This window comes from Tachyglossus aculeatus, chromosome 5, assembly GCF_015852505.1.
Source record: "Tachyglossus aculeatus isolate mTacAcu1 chromosome 5, mTacAcu1.pri, whole genome shotgun sequence".
Taxonomy (NCBI): Eukaryota; Metazoa; Chordata; class Mammalia; order Monotremata; family Tachyglossidae; genus Tachyglossus; species Tachyglossus aculeatus.
The window spans coordinates 13500989-13528059 of record NC_052070.1 but is presented as its reverse complement, the minus strand read 5'-3'; the positions used below and the strand labels follow the sequence as shown (position 1 = coordinate 13528059).

General features: G+C 43.0%; 1 protein-coding gene across 6 annotated transcripts in view; it reads left to right on the top strand.

Annotated features, from left to right (window-relative positions):
• The window catches only part of DLGAP1 (DLG associated protein 1), a 1082148-nt gene that overhangs the window by 639526 nt on the left and 415551 nt on the right, over positions 1 to 27071 (top strand). Inside the window, exons 1-3 of one of the 6 annotated variants that reach the window (XM_038747083.1) lie at positions 18196 to 18257; positions 19778 to 19912; positions 21667 to 22044. The exons of 4 other annotated variants lie outside the window; for them this stretch is intronic. In XM_038747083.1, coding sequence (XP_038603011.1) covers positions 21910 to 22044 — 135 coding nt within the window. In that variant the 5' untranslated portion in view covers positions 18196 to 18257; positions 19778 to 19912; positions 21667 to 21909. Of the gene's footprint in view, positions 1 to 18195; positions 18258 to 19405; positions 19913 to 21666; positions 22045 to 27071 lie in introns of those variants that run through there. One more of the 6 variants, XM_038747082.1, reaches the window with a different exon arrangement.

Below are 27071 nucleotides of genomic sequence, written 5' to 3'. Positions count from 1 at the left end.
CTTCTAGAGATGCTGCTGGGAAAGATGCGAGAGTTAAAAAAAGGGAGAGGAGGAGGGAGGGACTGGTGAGGGGCAGGGGAGATTTTAGGGAGATCATGCCTCCTTGTTTCAATTTTCTCAATCAAGGATCTTTCACCTGGATTACCTCCTGCTAATTAATTTTAGCGTTTGCCTTGTCAGACTGTAAGCTCCTCAGGGTAGGGATTTTGTCTACTACCTCTAGTGAACTCTTCCAAGCACTTAGAACAGTGTTAAGCACAGAGTAAGCTCTCAATGAATACTACTGACAGATTGATTGATTGGGACTCTCCCAAAAGTACACCAAATTATCATCTGATAATTCAAAATTGCCAAGTAGTTCACTTTTTACCATTTGAGTGTTGAGCTGTTTACCACTGCCCATCAGCCAGAAGTGGGAAAGGCAAATCAGGCAAGTTTAGCAACCTAAAAATCAAAAAAAGGTGGTTCTTACTCTGAAAAGTCAAAGAACATAATCTCCAGGTAGGCTAGGGTGAGGCTAGAATGTGACAGAAGCTGAATCTCTCTACTTAGGGCCACTGTCCATTTTATTGAGTACGAAAGGTTCAACATGTCCAATATTTTTGATTAACTTTATGGAAGGCTTGTTGACAACTCCTGAGAAGTGAACACTTAACAGTATGCCAGCAGAGCCACTTAACAACGTTTCACACATCTCCCAAGACATGGGGAAGGAATTCAGTAATTAGGTGAAGAGAAATGGTGTCAGAGCACCAATAATATCAATCCAAAGTTTTAAATGACTTCTCATGTATATTTATATATGCAAATACAAACATACATACATAAGGAGAAAGAGAGAGAAAGAGAGAGAGGGGGAGAAAGGGGGAGAGAGAGAGGGAGAGGGAGCTCTATCGTCTGTATTCAAAAAAGACCCCCCCCAGTCCCTTCTAGACTTGAGCCCATTGTTGGGTAGGGATTGTCTCTATCTGTTGCCAAATTGTATTTTCCAAGCTCTTAGTACAGTGCTCTGCACACAGTAAGCGCTCAATAAATACGATTGAATGAATGAACAATGGTGAGGTTCACCTGAGAGTGTAAGTGTGGCTGAAATGGCCAATGTGGACACACAATGAGCACACAAAAAGATGGTCCCTTGTGTTGCGATGTTTAATGTTTGGGGAGCCCAGCAACACATTCTCTTTTGCCTCCTTGTCACTCATTCCTTATGAAGCTATTTCTTGAATTGATTCCCTTATTTCTTGATAACTTCTTTAATGGTCTGTAGCTTATGACACCACAGACCGTTCTTGAGAAACAGCTTGTACCATTAGTGACTGAATTGTGTTCTTCTGTTTCTGGAATGCTATTTTACTGCCTAGCTGACTCCCAGGCAAATCACCCCTCACTCCTCTGACTCTTGCTCTATTAATTGCCATCTGTGATAATAACAATAATAATACTTTTGGTATTAGTTAATTGCTTACTGTGTGTCAAGGGCTGTTCTAAGCACTGGGGTAGATACAAGGTAGTAAGGTTGGACACAGTCCGTGTCCCTCTTGAGGCTCACAGTCTAGATCCCCATTTTACAGAAGAGGTAACTGAAGCACAGAGAAGTGAAGTGACTTGCCCAAGGTCACACAGCAGACATGTGGCATTGCTGGGATTAGAACCCACGACCTCTGACTCAAGCTCTCGTAAGCAGGAGATTTGCCTACCAACTCTCTTAAATTGTACTTTCCCAAGTGCTTAGTACAGTGCTCTGCATATAGTAAGCACTCAATAAATACCATTGATTGATTGATGTGGAGTTTTAGAAAATAAATAAATATATGTATTTATCTAAGTTTTGTGGGATCAGTATGATGTGACCTGAGTTATTTATATAATGTTAGATTGTGAGCCCATAGGTGGAGAGATAATGTCTTTTTTAGCTCCAATTAGTGCTAGACCTTAGTACCTAGGTTCACATAATAATAATAATAATAATAATTATAGTAATAATCATGGCATTTGTTAAGCGCTACTATCTGCCAGGCACTGTACTAAGTGCTGGGCTGGATACAAGCAAATCAGGTAGGACACAGTCCCTTGTCTCATGTGGGGCTCACAGTCTCCACCCCCATTTTGCAGATGAGGTAACTAAGGCACGGAGAAGTGAAGTGACTTACCCAAAGTCACACAGCTGACAATTGGCGGAGCCGGGATTTGAACCCAGACCACTGACTCCAAAGCCCAGGCTCTTTCCACTGAGCCATGCTGCTTCTCTGAAAAAAGTCAGAAAAAGTCAGTTTCTCACATGAGACTAACAGTCTCAATTCCCCTTATACAGATGAGGTAACTGAGGCACAGAGATGACAAGCAATTTGCCCAAGGCATTTCCTAAAATAAAATCTGCCTAGAAGGGAAGAGCACGGGGAAGGGGACGGGGGTGTCTTTGTGCTTTTTTTGCTTTTCTAGCCGGGATAATGAGTTTTGCTGACCTCCTTTATGCCACTCAGGGATGGTTTGGGGAACTTAGAATAATGCTCCAAAATAAATTTGAACTTCATGACAAAGACTCTGAAACCATCGTATCAAAATGTTTCCTTTTAAAATCCCTCTCTTCCCCCATAACACTCCCCCAGCCTGCTCGATGATTTAAAACTGTTTCCTGTTCTCCCACCCCTTGGAAGTCTTCCACGGCACACCGAGCAGGCACTCTGAGTTGAAACACCTATAAATAGAAGACTTCCCTGCTTGCTTTCCTCCTCTCATCTGGCTTTCACAGGGACACCAATCTAAACCCGCCTAGTAACAGGGGTTCTGGGTAAAAGTGGGTAGTGAAATGTGGAGATGCCAATTATCATACCTCCCTCCGTGGCAGAAAAAAAATGAATCACATTTCATCTCAGTTTAGTCCATCAAGAAAATTATATCATTAATCGAAATATTTCATTTTTTGTAGACTGCGAGTCCCCTGAGAGAAAGGGACTGTTTCTACTTTCCACTTCCTTCATTCATTCGATCATATTTATTGAGCGCTTACTGTGTGCAGAGCACTGTACTGGGAGCTTTGAAAGCGCAATTCAGCAACAAAATATCATCATCATCATCATCATCATCAATTGTATTTATTGAGCGCTTACTATGTGCAGAGCACTGTACTAAGCGCTTGGGAAGTACAAATTGGCAACATATAGAGACAGTCCCTACCCAACAGTGGGCTCACAGTCTAAAAGGGGGAGACAGAGAACAAAACCAAACATACTAACAAAATAAAATAAATAGAATAGATATGTACAAATAAAATAAATAAATAAATAAATAAATAGAGTAAAAAATATGTACAAACATATATCATCATCATCAATCGTATTTATTGAGCACTTACTGTGTGCAGAGCACTGTACTAATCGCTTGGGAAGTACAAGTTGGCAACATATAGAGACAGTACAACGGACTCACAGTCTAGATTGTGTAGTCTCTCTCAGCGCTTAGTAAAAGTACTTAATAAATACTACTACTATGAATAGTAATAATAGTCATAGTGGTATTTTTTTAATACTTAATATGTGTCAAGTGCTGTCCTAAGTGCTGGGGTAGTTACAAAACAACATGGGACTAAGTCTAAATAGGAGGGAGGACAAGTATGAATCCCCATTTTGCAGATGGGAAAACTGAGGCACAGAGAACTTAGATGACTTGCCCAAGGTTACACAGCAGGCTAGGATCAGAACCCAGGTTCTCTAACTCCCAGGCCCTGATTCTTTCATTCATTCATTCATTCAATCGTATTTATTGAGCGCTTACTTTCCACTAGACTACGCTGCTTCTCTACTGCTCTGAATGACGGTTGCCTATGTTGTTGGCTAACCTCTTTGAAATGCCAATTTAATCTGAGAAATCCACCTTCTGCTGGAAGATCTCGATTGTTATCATTGCCCTGCTGCAGTCGGTAATCATTTCTTAATTTGATCCTGCTCCATTCGAGGTTCAGGACTCCACTAGAAGTAGGGTCCATTTCCTTGGCCTTTCCCCTTCGAAGAAATTCTCTGACTGAAGAAGGATTTCCCCCTGGTCCCACAATAGTTAGTAGTAATAGTAGTTGTAGTAGTAGCAATAACTTCTATGTGCCTCAGTTCCCTTACCTGCAAAACTTTCTCCCTCCTACTTGAACTGTGAGCCTCATGTGGGACCTGTTTATCTTCTAATTATATTACATAATAACGATGGATTACTATGTGCCAAACACTGTACTAAGCACTGGGGTAGATGCTAGGAAAACTGATAGGACAGAGTCCTTGTCTCTCCTCAGGGTCAGAGTCTTAAGTAGGAGGGGAAACTGGTATCGAGTCCCTATTTAACAGGTAAGGAAACTGAGGCACAGTGAAGTTGACTTGCTCAAAATCACACTACAGCTTTATTGAGCTCCCACTTGGTGGGGTTCACTGTACTAGGTGCTTAGTAAATATAAGAAAAGGAAATGGTATGCTCCCTGTCCACAAAGAGGTTACATTCTAATGGGGGAGAAAAACATAAAGATATTTACAACTCAAGTGGTTAATATTTATAGAATAATAATAGTACTTAAGTGCTTACCAGCACTTAGAACAGTGCTTTGCACATAGTAAGTGCTTAACAAATGCCATCATTATTATTATGATGATGTGCCAGGCATGATTCTAAGCACTGGGGTAGTTACAAGGAGTCAGGTTGGACACAGTCTCTGTCCCACTTGAGGCTCACACTTTTATTCCCCATTTTTCAGATGAAGTAAATGAGGCCCAGAGAAGTGAAGTGACTTATCCAAGGTCACACAACAGACATGATTGCTAACATACTTTCAGGAGGGCTAAAGCTTCCCAAAGAACAATCAATCCCCACCTCTTTCCTACAACATCTGACAACAGTCATTACCTCTTCCTTCATTCTTAACCTGAGGTGAATTCTTATAACATGAAATTTTAGGTCTTCACGAGGCCCTAAGCTCTCCTCCTGCTTTCAGACAGATCCTCATTACACTCAACCAGTGAGAATTGATCCTGTTTTCTCTCCTTCAGGACCTTTGACTCAAGTTTATTCAAGTTATCAGAGCTTCTTCCCATACTGAGCAATACTTCCATTAATTCATTCAATCGTATTTATTGAGCACTTACTGTGTGCAGAGCACTGTATTAAGAGCTTGGGAAGTACAAGTTGGCAACATCTAGAGACGGTCCCTACCCAACAATGGGCTCACACCTTCCCTTGTTGTACTGTAGCTGCTATTTTATCATAACTGCTATTTTATTATGACCTTATTCCAACATGTCACATAAAAATATAATGATATCATTAATACATCATTATTACAACTGCTACGACTACTAAGCCCTTATGCTGTGCAAAGCACTGTACTAAGCCCTGAAACAATTGTAATAAAATTAATTAAGACCCAATCTGTTTCTCAGAAAGGGCTCACAGTCTAAGTGGGAAAGGAATGTCACAGAGAAGGCTGAAATAATAATGGAACCAAGTTGAAATTCAACCGTGGCTCAGTGGAAAGAGAATTGGCTTGGGAGTCAGAGGTCATGGGTTCTAATCCCGACTCCGCCACTTGTCAGTTGTGTGACTTTGGGCAAGTCACTTAACTTCTCTGGGCCTTAGTACCCTCATCTGTAAAATGGGGATTAAGAACGTGAGCCCCATGTGGGACAACCTGATCACCTTGTATCCTCCCCAGTGCTTAGAACGGTGCCATCATTATTATTATTTAGCAAACTCATTCCTTGCCCAGAATGAGCTTTGAACCCTCTCATTAAGTCTTCTGCTGAATCTTCTTGGTTTTTCCTCCACACTTTTTCCCAGGTCCCCTTCCTTCTTCTCCATCCTAATGGGCACCACTCTGGTCCAATCCTCTCAGAATCATAAGACTCATAAAAATGATGGTATTTGTTAAGCACTTAATTTGTGCCAGGCACTGTTCTAAGTGCTGGCGTGGATAAAGGCAAATCAGGGTGGACACAGTCCCTGTCCCATGCTGGGCTCAAAGTCTCAATCCCCATTTTAAAGATGAGGTAACTGAGCCCCAGAGAAGTGAAGTGACTTGCCCAAAGTCACACAGCTGGCAACTCCTCACTCTCGGCTTCAAGGCTGTCCATCACCTCGCCCCCTCCTACCTCACCTCCCTTCTTTCCTTCTACAGCCCAGCCCGCACCCTCCACTCCTCTGCTGCTAATCTCCTCACCGTGCCTCCTTCTCACCTGTCCCACAGTCGACACCCAGCCCACGTCCTCCCCCTGGCTCGGAATGCCCTCCCTCCGCACATCCACCAAGCTAGCTCTCCTCCTCCCTTCAAGGCCCTACTGAGAGCTCACCTCCTCCAGGAGGCCTTCCCAGACTGAGCCCCCTCCTTCCTCGCCCCCTCCTCCCCCTCCTCATCCCCCCCCGCCCTACCTCCTTCCCCTCCCCACAGCACCTGTACATATGTCTGTACATATTTATTACTCTATTTATTTACTTGTACATATTTACTATTCTATTTATTTTATTTTGTTAATATGTGTTGTTTTGTTGTCTGTCCCCCCCTTCTAGACTGTGAGCCCGCTACTGGGTAGGGACCATCTTTATATGTTGCCAACTTGTACTTCCCAAGCACTTAGTACAGTGCTCTGCACACAGTAAGCATGCAATAAATATGATTGAATGAATGAATTGGCAGAGCTGGGATTTGAACCCATGACCTCGGACTCCAAAGCCCGTGCTCTTTCCACTGAGGCATGCTGCTTCACATGAGACAGGGACTGTGTCCAATCTGATTACTTTGTGCATTCATTCAATTGCATTTACTGAGCGTGCACTGTGTGCAGAGCACTATGCTATTTGGGAGAGTGCAATATAACATTGAACAGACACATTCCCAGCTCATAATGAACTTACAGTCTAGTACCTATCCCAGCACTTAGAACAGTGCTTGACACCTAGTAAGCACTTAAGAAACACTGTAAGAAGAAGAAGAATGGAGTTTACCAAGCTAGTGGGAGTTTACAATCTAGGTGCCACATTGGATTCAAGGGAAAAGTTAGAGATGTGTAAAAAGGGCATCCCAAACAGTGAGTGTGTCTCAATCAATCAGGCCATCATTGGTGTTCTTCTCTTTTCATCTTCTCTAAATGGATAAATCAATGTATTCATCAGCCATTTATCAGCAACAGGACTGTGGCATTTTCATGAACTCTTTTTTGACCACAACAGGAAAATTTATGGACTGTGTCTTAAGGGCATTCCTTGTCTGGTTAAGTGTGATTCCTGATCAAGTTGCATATATTCAGGAAAAGTGTCCTGGGAAATTATAAGCCACAGTCTGGGAAGAGCCTAAACCAAAGGTTTTGGGGGATGGAATTATGCAACTCCTCAAATTCAAAGCTTTATTGAAAGGTACATCTCCAAGAGGTTTTCCGACTAAGCCCTCATTTCCTGTTTTCCCATATCCTTTCTGCATTGCCCCTGTGTTTGGATTTGCATCCTTTATTCTCCCCTTCCACAGCCCCATGGCACTTACATACATAGCTGTCATTTATTTTTCTAGACTGTAAGCTTGTTATGGGCAGGGAGTGTGCCTACCAACTCTGTTGTATTGTACTCTCTTAAGTGCTTAGTACGGTGTTCTGCACATTGTAAGTGCTCAGTAAATGATTGATTGACTGGAGAAATATAAAAGTTAGGGGAGGCAAGTGTTCATTTGTCATCAGAGAAAAAGGACCAGAAACCATGGTGATCTTGATGCTGTAACTTCCAAGGGAAGTAGTGTGGCCTAGTGGAAAAGGAAAAGGCTTGGAAATCAGAGGGTCTGAGTTCTAATGCTGGCTCTGCCACTTGTCTGCTGTGTGACCTCAAGAGAAGCAGCGTGGCTCAGTGGAAAGAGCACGGGCTTTGGAGTCAGAGGTCATGGGTTTAAATCCCACTCCGCCAATTGTCAGCTGTGTGACTTTGGGCAAGTCACTTAACTTTCTCTGGGCCTCAGTTACCTCGTCTGTAAAATGGGGATTAAGACTGTGAGCCCCCTGTGGGACAACCTGATCACCTTGTAACCTCCCCAGTGCTTAGAACGGTGCTTTGCACATAGTAAGCGCTTAATAAATGCCATTATAAAAAAAGTAAACCACATAACTTCTCTGTGCCTCATTTTCCTCATCCTTAAAATGGGGATTAAATTCTACTTCCTCCTACTTAGCCAGTGAGCCCCTTGTGGACAGAGTTTAGGCCCATACTGATTTTCTTGTACCTACCCCAGGTTTAGTACAGTGCCTGGTCACAGTAAGAGCTTAACAAATACCACCATTATTAAGTGGTAAAAGAATAATAATAATGATTGTAGTGTTTCTTAAGCGCTTACTATGGGCCAGGCACTGTTAAGCAGTGGGGTGGATACAAGCAAATTGGGTCAAACGGCATCTCTGTCCTCTGTGGGGCTCACAGTCCCACTCCCCATTTTGCAGATGAAGTAACTGAGGTCCAGAGAAGTGAAGTGACTTACCTAAGGTCACAGAGCAGATAAGTGGCAGAGCTGGGATTAGAACCCATGACCTTCTGAATCCTAGGCCCATGCTCTATCCATTACATAATGCTGCTTCTCAATTAATTAACTCCTAGTGGGTATGAAGGCTCCCATGATAGTTTAATTAAGAGTAACCTCAAATAATTGCCATCTGCTGATCTAAAAATCCCTATGCCTATCCTCCCAGGGCTGGAGCTGGCAGAGTAAAATGCAGGACTCTTGAATTCTAACCCTTCTTAAAACATAAAGTGAGCCTAACGACATTTTTTTCAGTCGGAGAAAGTAGTTCCTTATCTATCAGAGATCTGTGATGCCCAAATGTCTAATGCCTCCCTCTGCCATAATCCTGATAAGTGCAGAGTCAAGATCCACACTTCAAGTTGGCTTGTTCAGTGTTACGACAGTGATTTCAAGCCCTGGGGGAGCTATTTTTCCCACTGTTACTCAACTCAAATGTGGCCCTTGTCTAAAAGAGATTATCAATGTCCACCCTGATCTAGACTGTGAGAGTGGACTGAATTTTTTCCTGGGCTCATGACACCCAGCTGAATTTTTGGTTCCAGTTGACAGACCACTTTCTAATGCAATTGAGAGGTAAAGTGATTTTCTCCTCAAGGAATGTATCAAGTATGAAACAAGTCACAAAACAACCATGTCCAGGGCTGGCAAGATTAATTCCTCCCCCTAATTTCCTTTAACCCAAGGGGAACAGAGGAGAGAGTTTTCTTGTTGAGAATGGACAAAACCTGTAAGTTTAATTCCATGTGTGAACTAGTAATAATAATAATAATGGCATTTATTAAGTGCTTACTATGTGCAGAGCACTGTTCTAAGCACTGGGGAGGTCACAAGGTGATCAGGTTGTCCAATGGGGGGCTCACAGTCTTAATCCTCATTTTACAGATGAGGTAACTGAGGCACAGAGAAATTAAGTGACTTGCCCAAAGTCACACAGCAGACAATTGGTGGGCCGGGATTTGAACCCATAATCAATCAATCAATCAATCAATCAATCGTATTCATTGACCGCTTACTGTGTGCAGAGCACTGTACTAAGTGCTTGGAAAGTACAAGTTGGCAACATATAGAGACAGTCCCTACCCAACAGTGGGCTCACAGTCTAAAAGGGGGAGACAGAGAACAAAACCAAACATACTAACAAAATAAAATAAATAGAATAGATATGTACAAGTAAAATAAATAAATAAATAAATAGAGTAATAAATATGTACAAACATATATACATATATACAGGTGCTGTGGGGAAGGGAAGGAGGTAAAATGGGGGGGGATGGAGAGGGGGACGAGGGGGAGAGAGTCATAATCTCTGACTCCAAAGGCCGTGCTCTTTCCACTGAGCCATGCTGAAGGGGTTTGGGAGTCGGGAAACCTGGGTTCTAAGCCCAGCTCTATCACTTCCCTGCTGAGGATCTTGAATAAATCATTCAGCTTCTCTGTGCTTCTGTTTCCTCATCTAAAAATGGGAATAAAATGCCTGCTCTCCCTCTCCAACTTCGATAGTGAGTCCCAAGGGACATTAGTCCCATGTGGGATAGGGACTATGTTCAATCTGCTTATACTGTATCTCCCCCAAGGTGTAGTACAGTACTTGGCATGGAGTAAATTATTCTTCTTATTCTTATTCTTATTATTCTTATTTGTTATAATTTGTTATTGATAATAATTATAATAATAGTACTTGTTGAGCACTTATTATGTGCCAAGTGGTGTTCTAAACTCTGGGGTAGATACAAGTTAATCAGGTTGGACCCAGTTCCTGTCCCACATAGGGAGACTGTAAGCCCACTGTTGGGTAGGGACCATCACTATATGTTGCCAACTTGTACTTCCCAAGCGCTTAGTACAGTGCTCTGCACACAGTAAGCACTCAATTAATATGATTGATTGATTGTTTGATTGATTCACACTCTTAATCCCCATTTTACAGATGAGGTAACTGAGTCCCAGAGAAGTGAAGTGACTTGCCCAAGGTCATACAGCAGACACATGGTGGAGACAGGATTAGAACCCAGGTCCTTCTGACTCCAAATCATGTTCTATCCACTAAGCCACACTGGTTGTCACTATTATTATTATTACCACTTCCATTCTTATTATTCTTTATGCTCATTATTATTGTTCATCATCACCATCGTCATCATCATCCTCATTATTAAATGGGTAGCTAATTCCAACTGGGGTGCCGTGCTTGGTGGTGAGGATCTAGGCTCCTTCACAATGAAACGTACCATGCAGTTGCAAAGTTGTCAAATTAGAATGTCTTTCTAGGAGGAGTAAATAGCATCCAAGTTGCTCTTATTCCTTAATCAATCAATCCATAAATCATACTTATTGAGCGCTTACTGTGTGCAGAGCACTGTACTAAGCGCTTGGGAAGTACAAGTTGGCAACATATAGAGACAGTCCCCACCCAACAGTGGGCTCACAGTCTAAAACCTAACCATCTCCAGCAGAGTCCTCCCAAATCCAAGCCCCCCACCCCCAATCTGATGAACCCCATTTTCTGTCGGGCCCCAGTCTAAGTTGCCAGTGTAGTGCTCCAAAAAGTATAAGTGCTCATTAAACGTGATTGATTAATCAATTGATTGCTCAATTGATAGGATAGAAACTGAGATGTGGCTGAGCTGTCAGTGCTTAGCACAGTTTTTGGCACATAACAAATACCACTGGAAAAAAATAATTAGCCCAAGCCCAGCTGGAAGTCCCTGGGGGTTGAACTTTGGTTGACATTGTCCACCAGGTCAGAAATAATAACAATAATAATAATAATAATAATAATAATAATGGTATTTGTTAAACACTTACTATCTGTCAAGCAACGTTCTAAGTGCTGGGGTAGATATAAGGTTATCAGGTTGTCCTACGTGGTGCTCACAGTCTTAATCCCCATTTTACAGATGAGGTAACTGAGGCACAGAGAAGTTAAGTGACTTAGCCAAAGTCACACAGCTGACAAGTGGCGGAGCTAGCAACAGAACCCACTACCTTTAACTCCCAAGCCCATGCTCTTTCCACTAAGCCATGCTACTTCCCTAAGCAAGCAGCCACAATCTCAAATCAGTCCTCAAAAACAAGGCAACGATTTCAGGTTTTATGTAGATTTTCCAGCTCTGAGTTAGTCCCGGCCTTCTCTTCTCATTCCATCTCTAAGCTGCATCACATTCAAAATATGCTTGTAGTTTGTAAACCCTTCCTGGCTCATGGTGGGATAATAACAGTTTGGATAGAGAGGAAAGGAGGATTTTAGCCATGCTATTAGGTGACATATTCCATATGTGGGTTGAATAAGAGAGAAGAGTTGAGTACAATGCCCAGGTTATGGGCTTTGGAGGTGTTATCAACTTTGATGGGAAAGACAAGTGGAGGACAGGTTTGGGTTGGTGAAATGTGGATTTCTGTTTTGGACGTGTTAAGTGTGAGTTATCAGTGGAACAGCCAAGTAGATATGACTGGAAGGCAGGAGGAAATACTAGACGGTGGAGAAGTTGAGAGGTCAGAGCAGGAGAGGTGGATTTGGGAGTCGTCCATGTAGAGATCGTAGTTGAAGTGATGGGAGGAAATGGGTACTCCAAAGGAGCGGGTGTAATTGGAGGATGATAATAATAATAATAACAATGGTATTTGTTAAGCACTTACTATGTGCAAAGCTCTGTTCTAAGCCCTGGGGGGGGATAAAAGGTGATCAGGTTGTCCCACCTGGGGCTCACAATCTTAATCTCCATTTTACAGATGAGGTAACTGAGGCACAGAGAAGTTAAGTGATTTGCCCAAAGTCACAAAGTCGATAAGTGGCGGAGCCAGGATTAGAACCCATGACCTCTGACTCCCAAGCCCGTGCCCTTTCCACTGAGCCACGCTGCTTCTCTAAGCATAGAATGATAGAAGGAGACCCAGGACTGAGCCTTGAGCGACCCTCACAGTTACAGAGTGAAAAGCCTCTGAAAATGACTGTATCTACGCAAGTGTTGATTTTGTATTGTGTTTGGAACATAGTGAATGCTTGACAGATATTATTATTATCATATAATCACATCCAGAGTGTGAATAGGGAGGAATGAAGCAGAAATTACAAGGTGGTCAGTGCTTCTCCTCTCCCTAACTGCCATCCAAAAAGTGAAGGTTACCTCCTAGCCACTGGCCATTTGCCTAAATATCTCTGGAATAGTATTGGATTCTAATCCAGACTCGGCCACTTGCCCGCCGTGTGAATTAGGGCAATTGACTTGATTTCTTCGTGTCTCAATTTCCTCATCGGTTAAATGGGGATAAAATCTATACTCTCCTCTTAAGCTGTGAACCCCACGTGGGACATGGACTGTGTCCGATCTGATTATCTTAAACCTACTCCAGTGCTTTGCCTAGTGTTTGTCGTATAGTGAAACACTTAACAAATACCATTATTATCGCTGTTATTTTATTATCACTTTAAATATAGGAAGAAAGGTGACTCCCATCCTTTCTTTGACCAGTGAGATCATGGATAACCATATCCTAAATATTGAGTACAACCTGCCCTCAGAACACTCTATCTACCAAATTATTTAATAAGTTCACCAGAATGGCCCTTTCTAGCTGTTGATCACCCTAGTGAAGAGTGGCTTGTCTGTATATTCCAAAGCATTCTGAGTGTATTTAAAACCCACCAAGTCTGCTAGGGAATAGAGGTAGTTTCACCAAACTGTCAATCTGGAACTTAATTTTTTCGTTCACTATCATTATAAACAGTATTTATTGAGCACTTTAGTGGGTTTGGAGCACTTTACTAGAAACTTGAAAATCAGCATGACCTAGTAGATAGAGCAGAGGACCTGGGTTCTAATTCTGGCTCCACCACTTGTCTGTTGTGTGTGACCTTGGGCAAGTCCCTTCTTTCTCCATGCCTCAGTTACAGCAACTGTAAAATGGGGATTAAGATTGTGGGCCCCATGTGGGACATGGACTGTGTCCAACCTGACTAGCTTGTGTCTACCCCAGTGCTTAGTACGGTGTCTGGCACATAGTAAGCACTTAACAAATACCAATAAAACAAAAAAAAAAAACTTGAGGAACACAAAGACATGAAAGGCACCATCCTGTCCTGAAAGGATTTTGCCCTCTAATGAGGGGAGATAGTGGACATTAATTTGATACCGTTATGATGGAGAGAAAAGAAGCTGCTCATAGACGCAAATGAGTAAATAACTAGTAAGCAGATAAACACGTGAGTTCCCCATGATAAATGTCATTGATTGATTGGTTCAATGATGTCTCGACAAGAAATTATTATTATTATTGTTATTAATTATAAGGATAATTATTTCCCCCCTAGACTGTAAGCTCACTGTGGACAGAGGATGTGTCTACAAACTCTGTTATATTATACCCTCCCAAGTCCTTCGTACAGTGCTCTGCACAGCTCTCCATGAATACGAATTATTGAAAATGGGGAAATTATTCAGGGAATACCTCCTGGAGCAGGTGGATTTTTAGGAGGCTTTGAAGGCAGGCAGGGATGTGCCATGATGAAAATATAGGAGGAAGACATTCCAGCTGGGGAGAAATGAAAAGATGCAAGCTCGAAAATGTCTTGGGTTGGGGAAGGATTTAGAAGAAACCTAGTCCTAGTTTTCTAGTTTATGAATGGCCTAGTTCACTAGTTTCTGATTCGTAGACCACCGGGGATGGATTGAGAGAACAACAGAAATACTGGAGAGAAAAGGCTGGAAAGTTGAGTGATTTGACCTGGTTCAAAAGATCTCTGCCCCAATCTGTAGTTGCGGGACAAAGACTTGCTTTGTTGTCAAGTCCTGCAAGGCTCACTGGTGTTGCTTTGCTAAGAATGAATTTATTCAACTTCTCGTAGGCCTTTACCTAATGTTGATCAGTTGCTTTAAACTCCACTTCATTCTCAAATTTAACATTTTCTTTCCCTATATCCATGGCAGCTTTTACTGTGCGGAAAGCCTACGAGGTGAATAATTCTTCTTGATTTCTCTTTAAGGCAGTCAGGACCCTATTGTCTCCCTGACCCCATTTCTTTCCATGATCAAGTAAAGCACCAACTTTCTGTGTCATCTTTACTAAAGTGATGTGTCTATGAAGATTCAGTACCCTCCTGGTATTTGTGTGATGTGCAAACACAACTAAAAAGGCTTTTGGAAAAGAGGAATTTTTCTCTTTATCTGACGTGCTGTTGGCTTATTATGCCAGGAGGGCTCTCTGAATACCCTTTGCCTTTTCTGTATTTCGTACTTGATTTTTTGTGAATTTCCTTGCTTCGAATTTCACAGAGGGTTTAATTCCATTCCATTAGAGAAGCAGCATGACCTAGTGGGAAGAGCCCGGGCTTGGGAGTCAGAGGTCATGGGTTCTAATCCCGGCTCCGCCGCTTGTCTGCTGGGTGACCTTGGGCAACTCATTTAACTTCTCTGTGCCTCAGTTACCTCATCTGTAACATGGGGATTAAGACTGTGAGGCCCATGTGGAACAATCTGATTACCTTGTATTTACCCCTGCGCTTCGAAAAGTGCTTGGCACATAGGAAGTGCTTAACAAATATCATAATTATTATTATTATTATTATTCCCTGATCTGTGTCAGGGTGAGGAAGGAACCCGTAAGCTGGTGGAAGCTCTACTACTTCAATTTCAGCAAAAATAATAATAATAATTGTAATTGTTAAGCACTTGCTATGTGCCAAGCACTGTACTAAATGCTAGGGGGGATACAAGTAAATTGGGTTGGACACAGTCCCTGCCTCACAAAGTGCTCACAGTATTAATCCTTATTTTATAGATGAGGTTACTGAGGCACAGAGAAGTGAAGTGACTTGCCTAAGGTCACACAGCAGACAAGTGGTACAGCTGGGATTAGAACCCAGGTCCTTCTAACTCCGAGGCCCATGCTCTATCCATTAGAACATGCTGCTTCACAAGAAAAGGATATAGCCCTGTTTCTCTCGGAGGATTTGGAGCTGGCCTTGACTAGCAGAGGTAGTCGCATGCCGTAGTGGATAGAACCCAACCCTGGGAATCAGGATGTCATGGATTCTAATCCTGGTTCTACCTCTTGTCTGCTGTGTGACCTTAGACAAGTCAATTCACTTCTTTGTGCCTCAGTTACCTCATCTGTAAAATGAAGAATAAGACTGTAAACCCTATGCGGGACAAGACCTGTGTCCAACCCAATTTGCTTGTATCTATCCCAGAGCTTAGAACAGTGCCCGGCACATAGTAAGCACCTAAAAAATACCATAATTGTTATTATTACTTTGGAATGCAATAAGAACAGGAAGTTTCCGAATACACTTGGCCACATTTTCTGGAGTCTAATGAAAATAACAATAATAATCCTAATACTATTTATTAAGCGGTCACAATACGCCTAATAATCACTTAATCAATGGTACTTATTGAGCACTTACAATATGTAGAGCACTGCACTAAGAACTAGAGAGTATACAGCAGAATTTCCAGACACATTTCCTGCCCATAACGAGCTTACGGTCTAACACTGGGGTAGATACAGGATAATAAGATAAGACATGGTCGCTGACCCACAATCTAAGGAGGAAAGGTGAGCAGATTGTTTTATCTCCATTTTACAGGTAAGGAAACTGAGGAAACTATGACTTGTCTATTGTCAAATAAAGTTGTCTTCACTCCCAGGCCTGTGTTCTTGTCACTAGGCCGTGCTGCCTCCTGAGAACCATGTGACAGCTTAGGCCTAGTGTCTTGTCTTGTCATATTAGTCACCGACCCATAGTGACCCCATCGACACAGCTCTCCCGGAACCGCCCCACCTCCATCTGCAATCTTTCTGGTAGTGGGTCCAGTTTTCTTCGTAAAATGTGGTTTCCCATTGCAGTCAACTTGCGACTCTGCCCTCGAGTCTCTCCCATGCTGCAGCTGCCCAGCACAGGGGAGTTTTGACTTGTAGCAGATGGCCTGACACTCGCTAGGCACTGGCAAACTAGTGTGGCTTAGTGGAAAGAGCACCGGCTTGGGAATCAGAGGTCATGGGTTTGAATCCTGCATCCGTCACTTGTCAGCTGTGTGACTTTCGACAAGTCACTTCACTTCTCTATGCCTCAGTTACCTCATCTGTAAAATAGGGATTAAGACAGTGAGCCCCACGTGGAATCACCTGATGACCTTGTATCTACCCCAGTGCTTAGAACAGTGCTTGGCAAATAGTACACACTTAACAAATGCCACTATTATTATTTAGAGAAGCAGCATGGCTCAGTGGAAAGAGCATGGGCTTGGGAGCCAGAGGTCAGGGGCTCTAATCCGGCTCCCCCACGTGTCTGCTGGGTGACTTTGGGAAAGTCACTTAACTTCTCTGGGCCTCAGTTACCTCATCTGTAAAATGGGTATTAAAACTGTGAGCCCCACGTAGGACAATCTGATCACCTTGTAACCCCCCCAACGCTTAGAATAGTGCTTCACACATAGTAAGCACTTAAAAGATGCCATCATTAATTAATTAATTAATTATGCCCCTCCTTGACTCTTTCCCCCATAGTTGAGACTGGTAGAGTACTGGAAACCCTCCAGATGTGACCCTGAGAAGGGAAGTTTCCAGTGTGGTGGAGGGCAAATCAATCAATCAATAAATTGTATTTATTGAGCGCTTACTGTACGCAGAGCAGTGAAGTACGTGCTTGGGAGAGTACAATATAACACACACAATCCTCACCCACAATTCATTCATTCAGTCATTTATTGAGCACTTATTGTGTGTAGAACACTGTACTAAGTGCTTGGAAAGTACAATTGGGCAACAGATGGAGACAATCCCTCCCCAACAACGGGCTTCCATGTCTCTTCCCTTGGGAGGAGATACTCAAATATCCTAATTCTAAATGCTCATTCAAGCAGACAACTTCTATTATTTGGTTTTCTGTCCCCATTTATTTGTTATTCTTAACTCACATTCGCAACTGAGCTGAGTAGATGTGAGTTTGGATTTCCAGGCTTGCAGACTCCCTGGGCAAAGTTTAAGTTTTCGTCGCCTTAAGATAGTTCTGTGCACCCTTTTGTTGTCAGCATATAAGGTGAAATAATTATCTCATGCATGATGCAGTATAGAGCCGAGTGCTTTGCTCTGATCCAAAATATGTTAATTGGCCACAAGTAACATATTCTCTACCAGTGTGTTTATAGATTGCTTACTGTGTGCAAAGCACTATACTAAATGCTTTGGAGATTGTCTATTTTATTGTTATATTGTACACCCTCAAGCCCTTAATATAGTTCTCTGCACACAGAAAGCGCTCAAAAAATATAGTTGATGGATTGACTACGAGTTGCCTGCCGACAGCAAGCTTATAGCCTAGAGTTTACTCTCTAAGTAGTCCTGTCCTTTCTGTGTGTTTCATTTTTTTTCAAAGTTGCCCATCCCATCAGCTATTTCTGTGGACCTCCCTTCTGTAAATTCGTTTTTACACATGCAATTTTCTCATCTAATTAGTAAAAAGTAGACCACATCCATCTCCTTAACCTTACTTGGGTACTGTCAATCTTCTGATGATCTGTGCTACCCTTGTGTTTCTGATTGGTTCTTTCCTGTGTCTGTGACACCCTTTCCCCTGATTTTTACAATTTGACACGCATACATTTTTTCCATCAATAGCACTTCCCTTCTTTCTTCCGATCACTTATTAATCTCCCTGAATCCATTTGTATTACTCAGAGATGTTGATTTCCTGCTTTGGATAATCTTTGAAGAGAGAAGTTGAGTTTTTGATCTTTCCCAGGTGTGTTGGGGTGAGGAATGGTGAGAAGACTGTGGTGACTGACATCAAAGTTAATGCTTACTAGCAGGTGCTGTCAAGAAAATAAAGAGATTAAAACTAGGTTTGAAGCTTCAGGACTGGGTACAGAATGATGCCTCAAAGTTGTAAACTCTTTATGGGCAGAAAAGGTATCTGCTAATTCTGTGGTCTTGTCCTCTCTCTAATGGTTAGTAGAGTGCAGAGAGTAAGTGCTCAATAAATACCATCGATTGATGACACCTGGTTGCTTTGGGGAAGAGATTGTGAAGGTCTGATTTCAGAGAAATAGTCTTTTGGAGATTTTTAAAAATCTCTTCTTGCCTATGCTGAAAACGTTTTTCCTTAGTCTTTTTTAGCTTGGGTAAAAATGACCTAGTCCGTACTTGCTTTGGGTGGTTGTGTACCCATGAAAGAGCTGGGTTTAAAGTAAGTACTGTTTGCGAAAATGTTCTGAGCCAAAGAGATTAATCGAGTGGGTCTGAGCACCAGAAGACCTGGGTTCTATTTCCAGCTTCACCACCTTGCCTGCTAGGTGACCTTGGGCAAGTCACTTGACTTCTCTGTACCTCACTTTCCTCATCTGTAAAATGGGGATTCAATGCCTGCTTTCTCCCATTCTTAGATCGGGAGCCCCATCTGGGAGAGGGGCTGTGTCTGACCCTATTGTCTACCTCAGTACTTAGAATAGTGCCTGTTACATAGTCAGTGTTTAAAAAATACCAAAATTAACACCACTATTGAAATCCTGGGAGGTGTTGGGGGCAGGAGAGATCGATCTAGACATCTGATCAAAAGAAAAAACTCTGAGGAGTACTACAGAAAAGAAACGAGAGGTTTCCAAGAGACACCCGATTCCCTTTGGAATAGCAAAGGTATTTCAGGTGCAGGTGAAGCATCTGAAAAATGTTGTGTTGTAGAAGGTGAGTTTGGCCCAGAAGTCAGACAGCCAGGAAAGGATTTCATACTAACCCCTGAGCTGCTGAAATGATATTTCCCTATTTAGATGCTTTGCCAGAATTGCAGAGTCCTATGGTTAGTCACCAAACTGTTCAAAAACATCTTTGAATGTAGCGATGGATTTCAGTGATTACTTTTTCCAACCAGAGTCCCCCACCTGCCTGTGGTCAGTTGGGAAAGCGAGACAGTCTCTCTCTTTCTCTCTAGCCTATTCCACAAAGCCCTGCCGCTTCACCTCAGCAAGAAGAGTATTGTTCCATCTACGTTTTGCTAAATGAATCGATATTCAGGAATCCTCAGAAAACGCTCAGCTCGTAAGAGCTAGCAATGGCATTTTGCTAAGACAGAATGCGGTAGAGGCATTATAACTGCTGACTAAATTGCACGGGTTGGAAAATCTTCACGGAGGAGTCATTTAAGTATTGTTCTCCAGTTGTATGATTTCATTTCATTAAGTATTTGCATACTAATGGAAGCTAAAGTTCCAAGACAACCGCGTTGATGATGGGCCACCCCTCACTCCATCCTTCTGTTTATTGCCATAGCCACCCACTTTGCATTGGCAACTCGCAGGGAGAAGCATAAATGCTCCCAGCTGACAAAATACCACATCAAAACTGAGATGAATAATGAACTTATTTTTCCGTAAAGATGTTCTGTTGGGTGTTTCGCCGACCAAGGTAAGTTTGTCACAGTTCCGAACGACTGAGGGAGAGGGGGAGGTTCTCGTCTTGTTTGAATTGTGAGCAACATCCATATTTTTCTTAAATGTGCTGGAACTCATTTCACGTTTCATCAGGTGGGAGAATTTCAGATGCGTGTGCTCAATCGGAATAGCCCACGGTCCTGTCTTTATTCCTTTTCGTTTCTGTGGCTAGGAACCCAGGCATAATAAAGGGGAAAATCCAGCTTTTTTGATTTGCTTAAAAAAAATTTTCCTTTCAAAGTAGCCTGGCTGATGGGATATTTCACTTCCCCTTCAGTATAAAGTGAATTGAGATAAAGTGCATGGGAAAGACAGATAGAACCTTTGGAGGCATTGATTATTTCTTTAATGTGTTTTGCATGATCTGAATTATCTAGAGTAAAAATTGTATTATGTTTGATTAGGGGACGGGAGGTAACATTAGCTGTTGATTTCCATTCTGAACGGAGGGTTGTATGTTATTATAGTGTGGGAAGCCTTAGGCTTCTATTGCCTAAGCCATTCTATGGTCTCCATTAGGTGTGTTTTGTTCTGTAGAAATAGACATATATGTTAAAAATTTAGGCAGCAGGTAAGCGGGGGACAGGTGTGGTGTTTTGTCTTGATATTTCTTAATTGAGTCTTGGAATGAAAGGAAATCCCCCCCTCAAAGTTCCCTGCCCCAGCATGGTCAAGTTTTTACATGTTCCTTTTGACCACGGACTTTTTTATAACTCTAATGCCTCAAAAAAAGATCAAGTGAACTAAGTATGAGGTTGGATTTCCCTATTTTTAATGCAGCTTCTGTTCTGAGGGAAAAATCACTCTGGGGGAAGCAGAACTCTTGTTATTTTAATCACACCGTAGCGTGGATTTCCAAAAGCTGAAAAAGGTTTAGTGCAGCAGGGGAAGAAATTGTAATGTGGTTTTGTTTATGTAAAAGAGAAAAATCGAAATGAAAGTGGCCGGTGAGTGTTTTCAGGTTCAACTTGAAACATCGGCATCTGCAAATTCACGCGCAAATAGGTGACCTCACAAGCTGCTTCGGGGTCTATTCCAAAGCAGCGAGCCCTCGTGGGAAAAATCTGGGCAGGGGCAGTGAAAGGCTATTCACGATTCTTCCCCGTATCCAAACCTCATAGAACACCCCTGCTGCTTTGGAACATACAGGGTAGTTTGCAATAATCATGCTTGCCTGCTTGTGGTTTTTATTATGGTTGGACCGTCACAGAAGGGAAAATAACTTTTATTATCTCTCTATGGGTGGGACAGAAGCTCTGGCAAGCCTCTAAAGCTGAAAATAAAAAATTGAATCCATGAGGGGCGGAATTTAAATGTTCTGCTTCCCCAGTACAGAGTTTGTTTGGCCACAGGAGAGTAGGAAGGGGAAAGCGGCTTAGAAACAGTGCCTGGAATTTGGGGGATTTGAAATGTCGCTGTATTTCCAGAAGCGATATGACAGGGGAGCTGGTTTATGTCAGAAGAAAAAGTCCAGGGAAGTTTAAAAGTAGTCGTTCAGTGCCGTGACCTTTCCGGGTTTGTCTTCCTCAGTAATAGCTTCAAACATTCTCAAGCTTTCCTTTCACCCTTTGGTTAATTTTCCCCTTCATCACCGCGTCCTTTTTATTTTCCCCCCTTCTCCCTCCATCCTTCCATCCCCACCCCCGCGGGCCACCCACCTCCTCCATACTTCATTTTCCAGGACCGGCAATAAACGGGTGTATTTTTCTGTTGTTTCTGAACCCTCAGTTTCCACACCATCGGAACCGATGGGTTGAGCCGTCCACTGTAAGCTTGGCAGGGACCAGCAGCTAAGTAGGCGAGCGAACGTTGGCGCTGACCTCCATCGCGTCTCCAGACGTTGCTCGGCGAGGAGGAGGCCGGTCCGAAGGGCTGAAGAGAGCGGGCCTGGTCTTTCCGTCGGGCTCTGCCTCCCGAGAACCGGCGTGGGCCCGTGGAAGACGAGGGAGGGGGAACGGAAGGCAAAGCAGGATGTTTCCCATTTGCGAGTCCGTCCTGCAGGACTGGTTTGTCTGCAATGCCCTGAGCGGTCGGCTCGGCCTGTTGGACCAGGATGGAAAGTTGACGGGCCTTCCAGACATGTCCCACAGACACATTGGGATAGAGGTGGGTGCCACAGATGAGCAGATATCAGCCACTTTGTTCGAGTGGGTGATGGAGGAAAAACTGGGCAAAGCAGCTCCATCTCCCAAGACAACCCCTACCTAGACCCTCCGAACCATCGCCCCCACACCCTCAATCGCTCTTTGGCCTGTATTCTTAGAGTCCTGGGCAATAACGTAGTAATAGGTTGGAATTTCCTTGGGTCATTTGGGGAGTCAATCGCATTTATCGAGTGCTTACTGTGCGCCTTTGGGGCAGGGAGTATATCTCATCATTATTATTATTATTACTATGCATGTTCATTAAGTGTTTACTGTGTGAAAAACACTGTACTAAACATTTGGAAGAGTACAGTATTACAGCAGCGTAGTTCAGTGGAAAGAGCACAGGCTTTGGAGTCAGAGGTCATGGGTTCAAATCCCGGCTCCACCAATTGTCAGCTGGACTTTGGGCAACTCACTTAACTTTCTCTGTCACTTAACTGAGATGCCCCAGTTACCTCATCTGTAAAATGGGGATTAAGACTGTGAGCCCCTTTTGTGACAACCTGATCACCTTGTAACCTCCCCAGTGCTTAGAACAGTGCTTTGCACATAGTAAGCGCTTAAGAAATACCATAAATAATATTATTATTATTATCAAACACAATCCCTGCCCAAAATGAGCTCACAGGCTAGAGGGGGAAACAGACATTAATATAAATGAATAAATAAAGACATAAACATTAATTCATTCATTCAATATTTATTGAGCGCTTACTGTGTGCAGAGCACTGTACTAAGCGCTTGGGAAGCACAAGTTGGCAACATATAGAGACGGTCCCTACCCAGCAGTGGGCTCACTTGTCTGCTGTGTGATCCTGAGCTAGTCACTTCACTTCTGTGGATCTCATTTATCTCATCTGTAAAATCAGGATGAAGACTGTGAGCCCATGTGGGACAGGGAATGTGTCCAACCCAATTACCTTGTGTCTATAACAGTGCTTAGCTCAGTGCCTGGTACATAGTAGGTGCTTACAAATGCCACAATCATTATTATTGTTATTTTTATTTTTATCATTACTATCCCGTGCTCTTTCCATTAGGCCATGTTGCGTAGGTGACACAGGAGGGAGGGAAAATAGGGGGAGGAGATGAGGGAAGTCTTTCGGGATTTACCTCCGACTAGGATAAAACTACTAATGGCCAAAGAGGCGGGTCGGTTGGTGGGGCTTCATAGAGGCAGGGAAGCAGTGGAATAACGTGCCTCCTGGCAGACAACTATCTGCTCCAACTGATATTTGATGGTGGCTGAAATTGCCGGTTCAAACAATCAGTGATTTTTATTGAGCACTTACTGTGTGAGCAGAGCACTGTACCAAGAGCTTTTTCTAAATGGCAATTGTTAAGCGCTTACTAAGTGCCAAGCACTGTACTAAGTGCTGGGGTAGATAGAAACTAATTCTGTAGAAGAGGATCAGCATGGCATAGTAGATAGAGTCCTGGCCTGTGAATCAGAAGGACCTGGGTTCTAATTCTGGCTCTGCCACTTGTCTGCTGTGTGGTCTTGAGCTAGTCACTTCACTTCTCTGGGCCTCAGTTACCTCATCTACACAGTGGAGATGAAGACTGGGAGCACTTTGTGGGACAGGGACTGTGTCTGACTCAATTGGCTTGTATCCACCCCAGCACTTAGTACAGTGCCTGGCACATAGTAAGTGCTTGACAAATACCATTATTATTATTATTATTCCACATGGGGCTCACCGTCTAAATCCCCATTTTACAAATGAGGGAACTGAGGAACAGAGAAGTCACTTGACTGGCCCAAGGTCACCCAGCAGACAAGTGGTAGAATAGGGATGGGAACCCAGGTCCTCTGAATCCGAGCCTTGTGCTCTATCTATTAGGCCATGCTGCTCGCGTTTGGGAGCGTACAGTAAAATAGAGTTGTTAGACATGATCCATTTCATTATTGATCCAATGTTCATCTGTTGACACTCCAAAGAAGTGACCAAAAAGTGGGTCCAAAGAAGAGACCCACGCAACTGAGGGGTTATATGCCCCCGCCTCCAAACTTAACCATGATTACTGTATTTTATGGTACTTGCTATGCACTTAATATGTGTCAAACACTGTTCTAAGCTCTGGGATTGGTATCTATCAATCAATCAGTAATTAGGTCAGACACAGTCCCTGTCCTTTACAGGGCTCACTGTCTAAGTAGGAGGGAGAACAGAATATTTACTCCACATTTTATAGTTGAGGAAACTGAAGCACAGAGACTAATAATAATAATTATGGTATTTGTTAAACACTAGTATGTGCCAAGCACTCTTCTAAGTGCTGAGATAGATACCAGGTAAGCAGGTTGTCCCACGTGGGGCTCACAGTCTTAATCCCCATTTTATAGATGAGGTAACTGAGACACAGAGAAGTTAAGTGGTTTGCCCAAGGTCACACAGCAGACAAGTGGTGGAGCTAGAATTAGAACCCATGACCTTCTGACTCCCAGGGCCGTGCTCTATCCACTACACCACGCTGCTTCTCTGTACTCAAGTGTACAATACAGTGCTCTCTGCACATAGAAAGCACTACACAGATTAATTCATTTATTCAATCGTATTTATTGAGTGTTTTACTGTGTGCAGAGCACTGTACTAAGTGCATGGGAACCGAACGTCGATCTTGTCCATCCCGTTGCCGAGCTCTCACCTTCATTCTGCCTCTGGCCTGGGATACCCTCTATCCTCATATCAGATAGACAGTTTCTCTCCCCAGCTTCAAAGCCTCATTTTTGGCCCATCTCCCCCAAAACCCTTCCCTGGTTAAGCCTTCTCTCCTCTTCTCCCACTCCCTTCTGCATCACCCTGACTTGCTCCCTTCATTCATCTCCCCTCCCAGCCCCATAGCACTTAAGTATATATCTCTGTATTTATTTATTTATTTATTTATTTACTTATGTATGTAGATTAATATCTGTCTCCCCCTCTAGATTGTGAGCTCACTGTGGGAAAGGAATGTGTCTTTTTATTGTTATATTGTGCTCTTCCAAGCGCTTATTACTATACAGTGAGTGCTCGGTAAATACAATTGAATGAATGAATGAATGATTGATTAAACAACCAAATAATCACTCAATCAAGAGTATATTTTGAGAGGTTACTGGCCACAGAGCACCATACTGAGTGCTTGGGAGAGTACAACAGAGTTGGTAGACGGATTCCCTGCTCACAAAGAGTTTACAGTCTAGATGGGGAGACAGACATTAAATTATGGGACCTAAGTGCTGTGAGGCTTTGAGTGGGGTGACTATCAGGTGTGTAAAGAATAGATATCCAAGTGCAAGGGAGATGTGGAAGGGAGTGGAAATAGGGGAAAGGAGAATTTAGATGGTGAAGAGTGGCTTAATAGAAAGAGCACAGGCTTGGGAGTCAGAGGTCGTGGGGCTCTAATCCCGGCTTTGCCACTTCATTCATTCAATCATATTTATTGAGCGCTTACTGTGTGCAGAGCACTGTACTAAGCACTTGGGAAGTACAAGTTGGCAACATATAGAGACGGTCCCTACCCAACAGTGGGCTCACAGTCTACCACTTGTAGACAGTCTGTCACTTGTAGGCTGTGTGACTTTGGGCAAGTCATTTAACTTCTCTGTGCTTCAGTTACCTCATCTGTAAAATGGGGATTAAGACTGTGAGCCCCAAGTGGAACAACCTGATTTCCTTGTATCTACCCCAGTGCTTAGAACAGTGCTTGCCACACAGTAAGCACTTAACAAGTACTATTATTATTATTATTATTATTATTATTATTATTATTATTAAATGCCTCTGGGAGAGATGTGACTTGGGGGGAGAGTGATGGTCTGTCGGATATGAACGGGGAGGGACCTCCAACAGGACAAGGGGGGAGGTTCACGGTGAAATAATTGCAATCAAGGTACAATCCCTGACAACATTTGCAAGGGAACAATTACATTTAAGTGCTTTTTAGAGAAACCCTTGCAGGATCCTACAGTTAACCCATCAATTGTATTTATTGAGTGCTTACTGTTTGCAGAGCACTGTAATAAGTACTTGGGAGAGTACAATATAATAGTTGATAGATGCACTTCCTGCCCACAACGAACTTTGTCTAGATGGGAAGATAAATATTAATATGAATAAATAGATTAAATTACAGATGTAGACATAATTGCTATGAGGCTGAGTGAGGGGTGAATAAAGGTTGAAAATCCTAGTTCGGGTTGCCACAGAAGGGAGTGGGAGGAGAGGAAAATGAAGGCTTAGGAGGAAAGGTCTCTTGGAGAAGATGCATTTCTGATAAGGTTTTGAAGGTGGGGGAGACAACGTCTGTCAGATATGGACAGGGGAGGGAGTTCCAGGCCAGAGGCAGGTCATGGGCGAAGGGTTGATGGCAAGATTCAGTGAATATGTTGGCTTTATAGGAGTAAAGTGTGCAGGTTGAGTTGTAGGAGGAAATCGGGGAGGTTAGTTCCGAGGGTGCAAGGTGATTGACTGCTTTAAAGCCGATGGTAAGGAGTTTCTGTCTGATGCGGAGGTGGATGGGCTACCACTGGAAGTTCTTGAGGAGCAGGGGGATGCGGACTCAGTGGATTTATAGAAAAATGATTGACTGAAGTGGGGAGAAACAGAAGGCAGTGAGGTCAGCATGGAGGCCGATGCAGTAATCAAGGTGGGATAGGATAAGTGCTCGGTACAACATGGTAGCAGTTTGTTTGGAGAGGATGGATTTTATGGAAGGTTGTGAAGGTCCCCTCATCTGTAAGCTCGTAGTGGGCAGGGTATGTGTCTGTTAAATGTTATATTGTACTCTCCCGAGGGCTTAATACAGTGCTCTGCACGCAGTAAGCACTCAATAAATATGGTCGGATTGAACTGAGTGAATGAAGGTTGATCCAGTCGGATTTGGTGACAGATTGAATCTGTGGGTGGAATGAGAGAGATGGGCACAGGATAACACCAACATTATGGGTCTGTGAAACAGGGAGGATGGTAGTGCTGTCTACAGTGATGGAAAAGCCAAAGT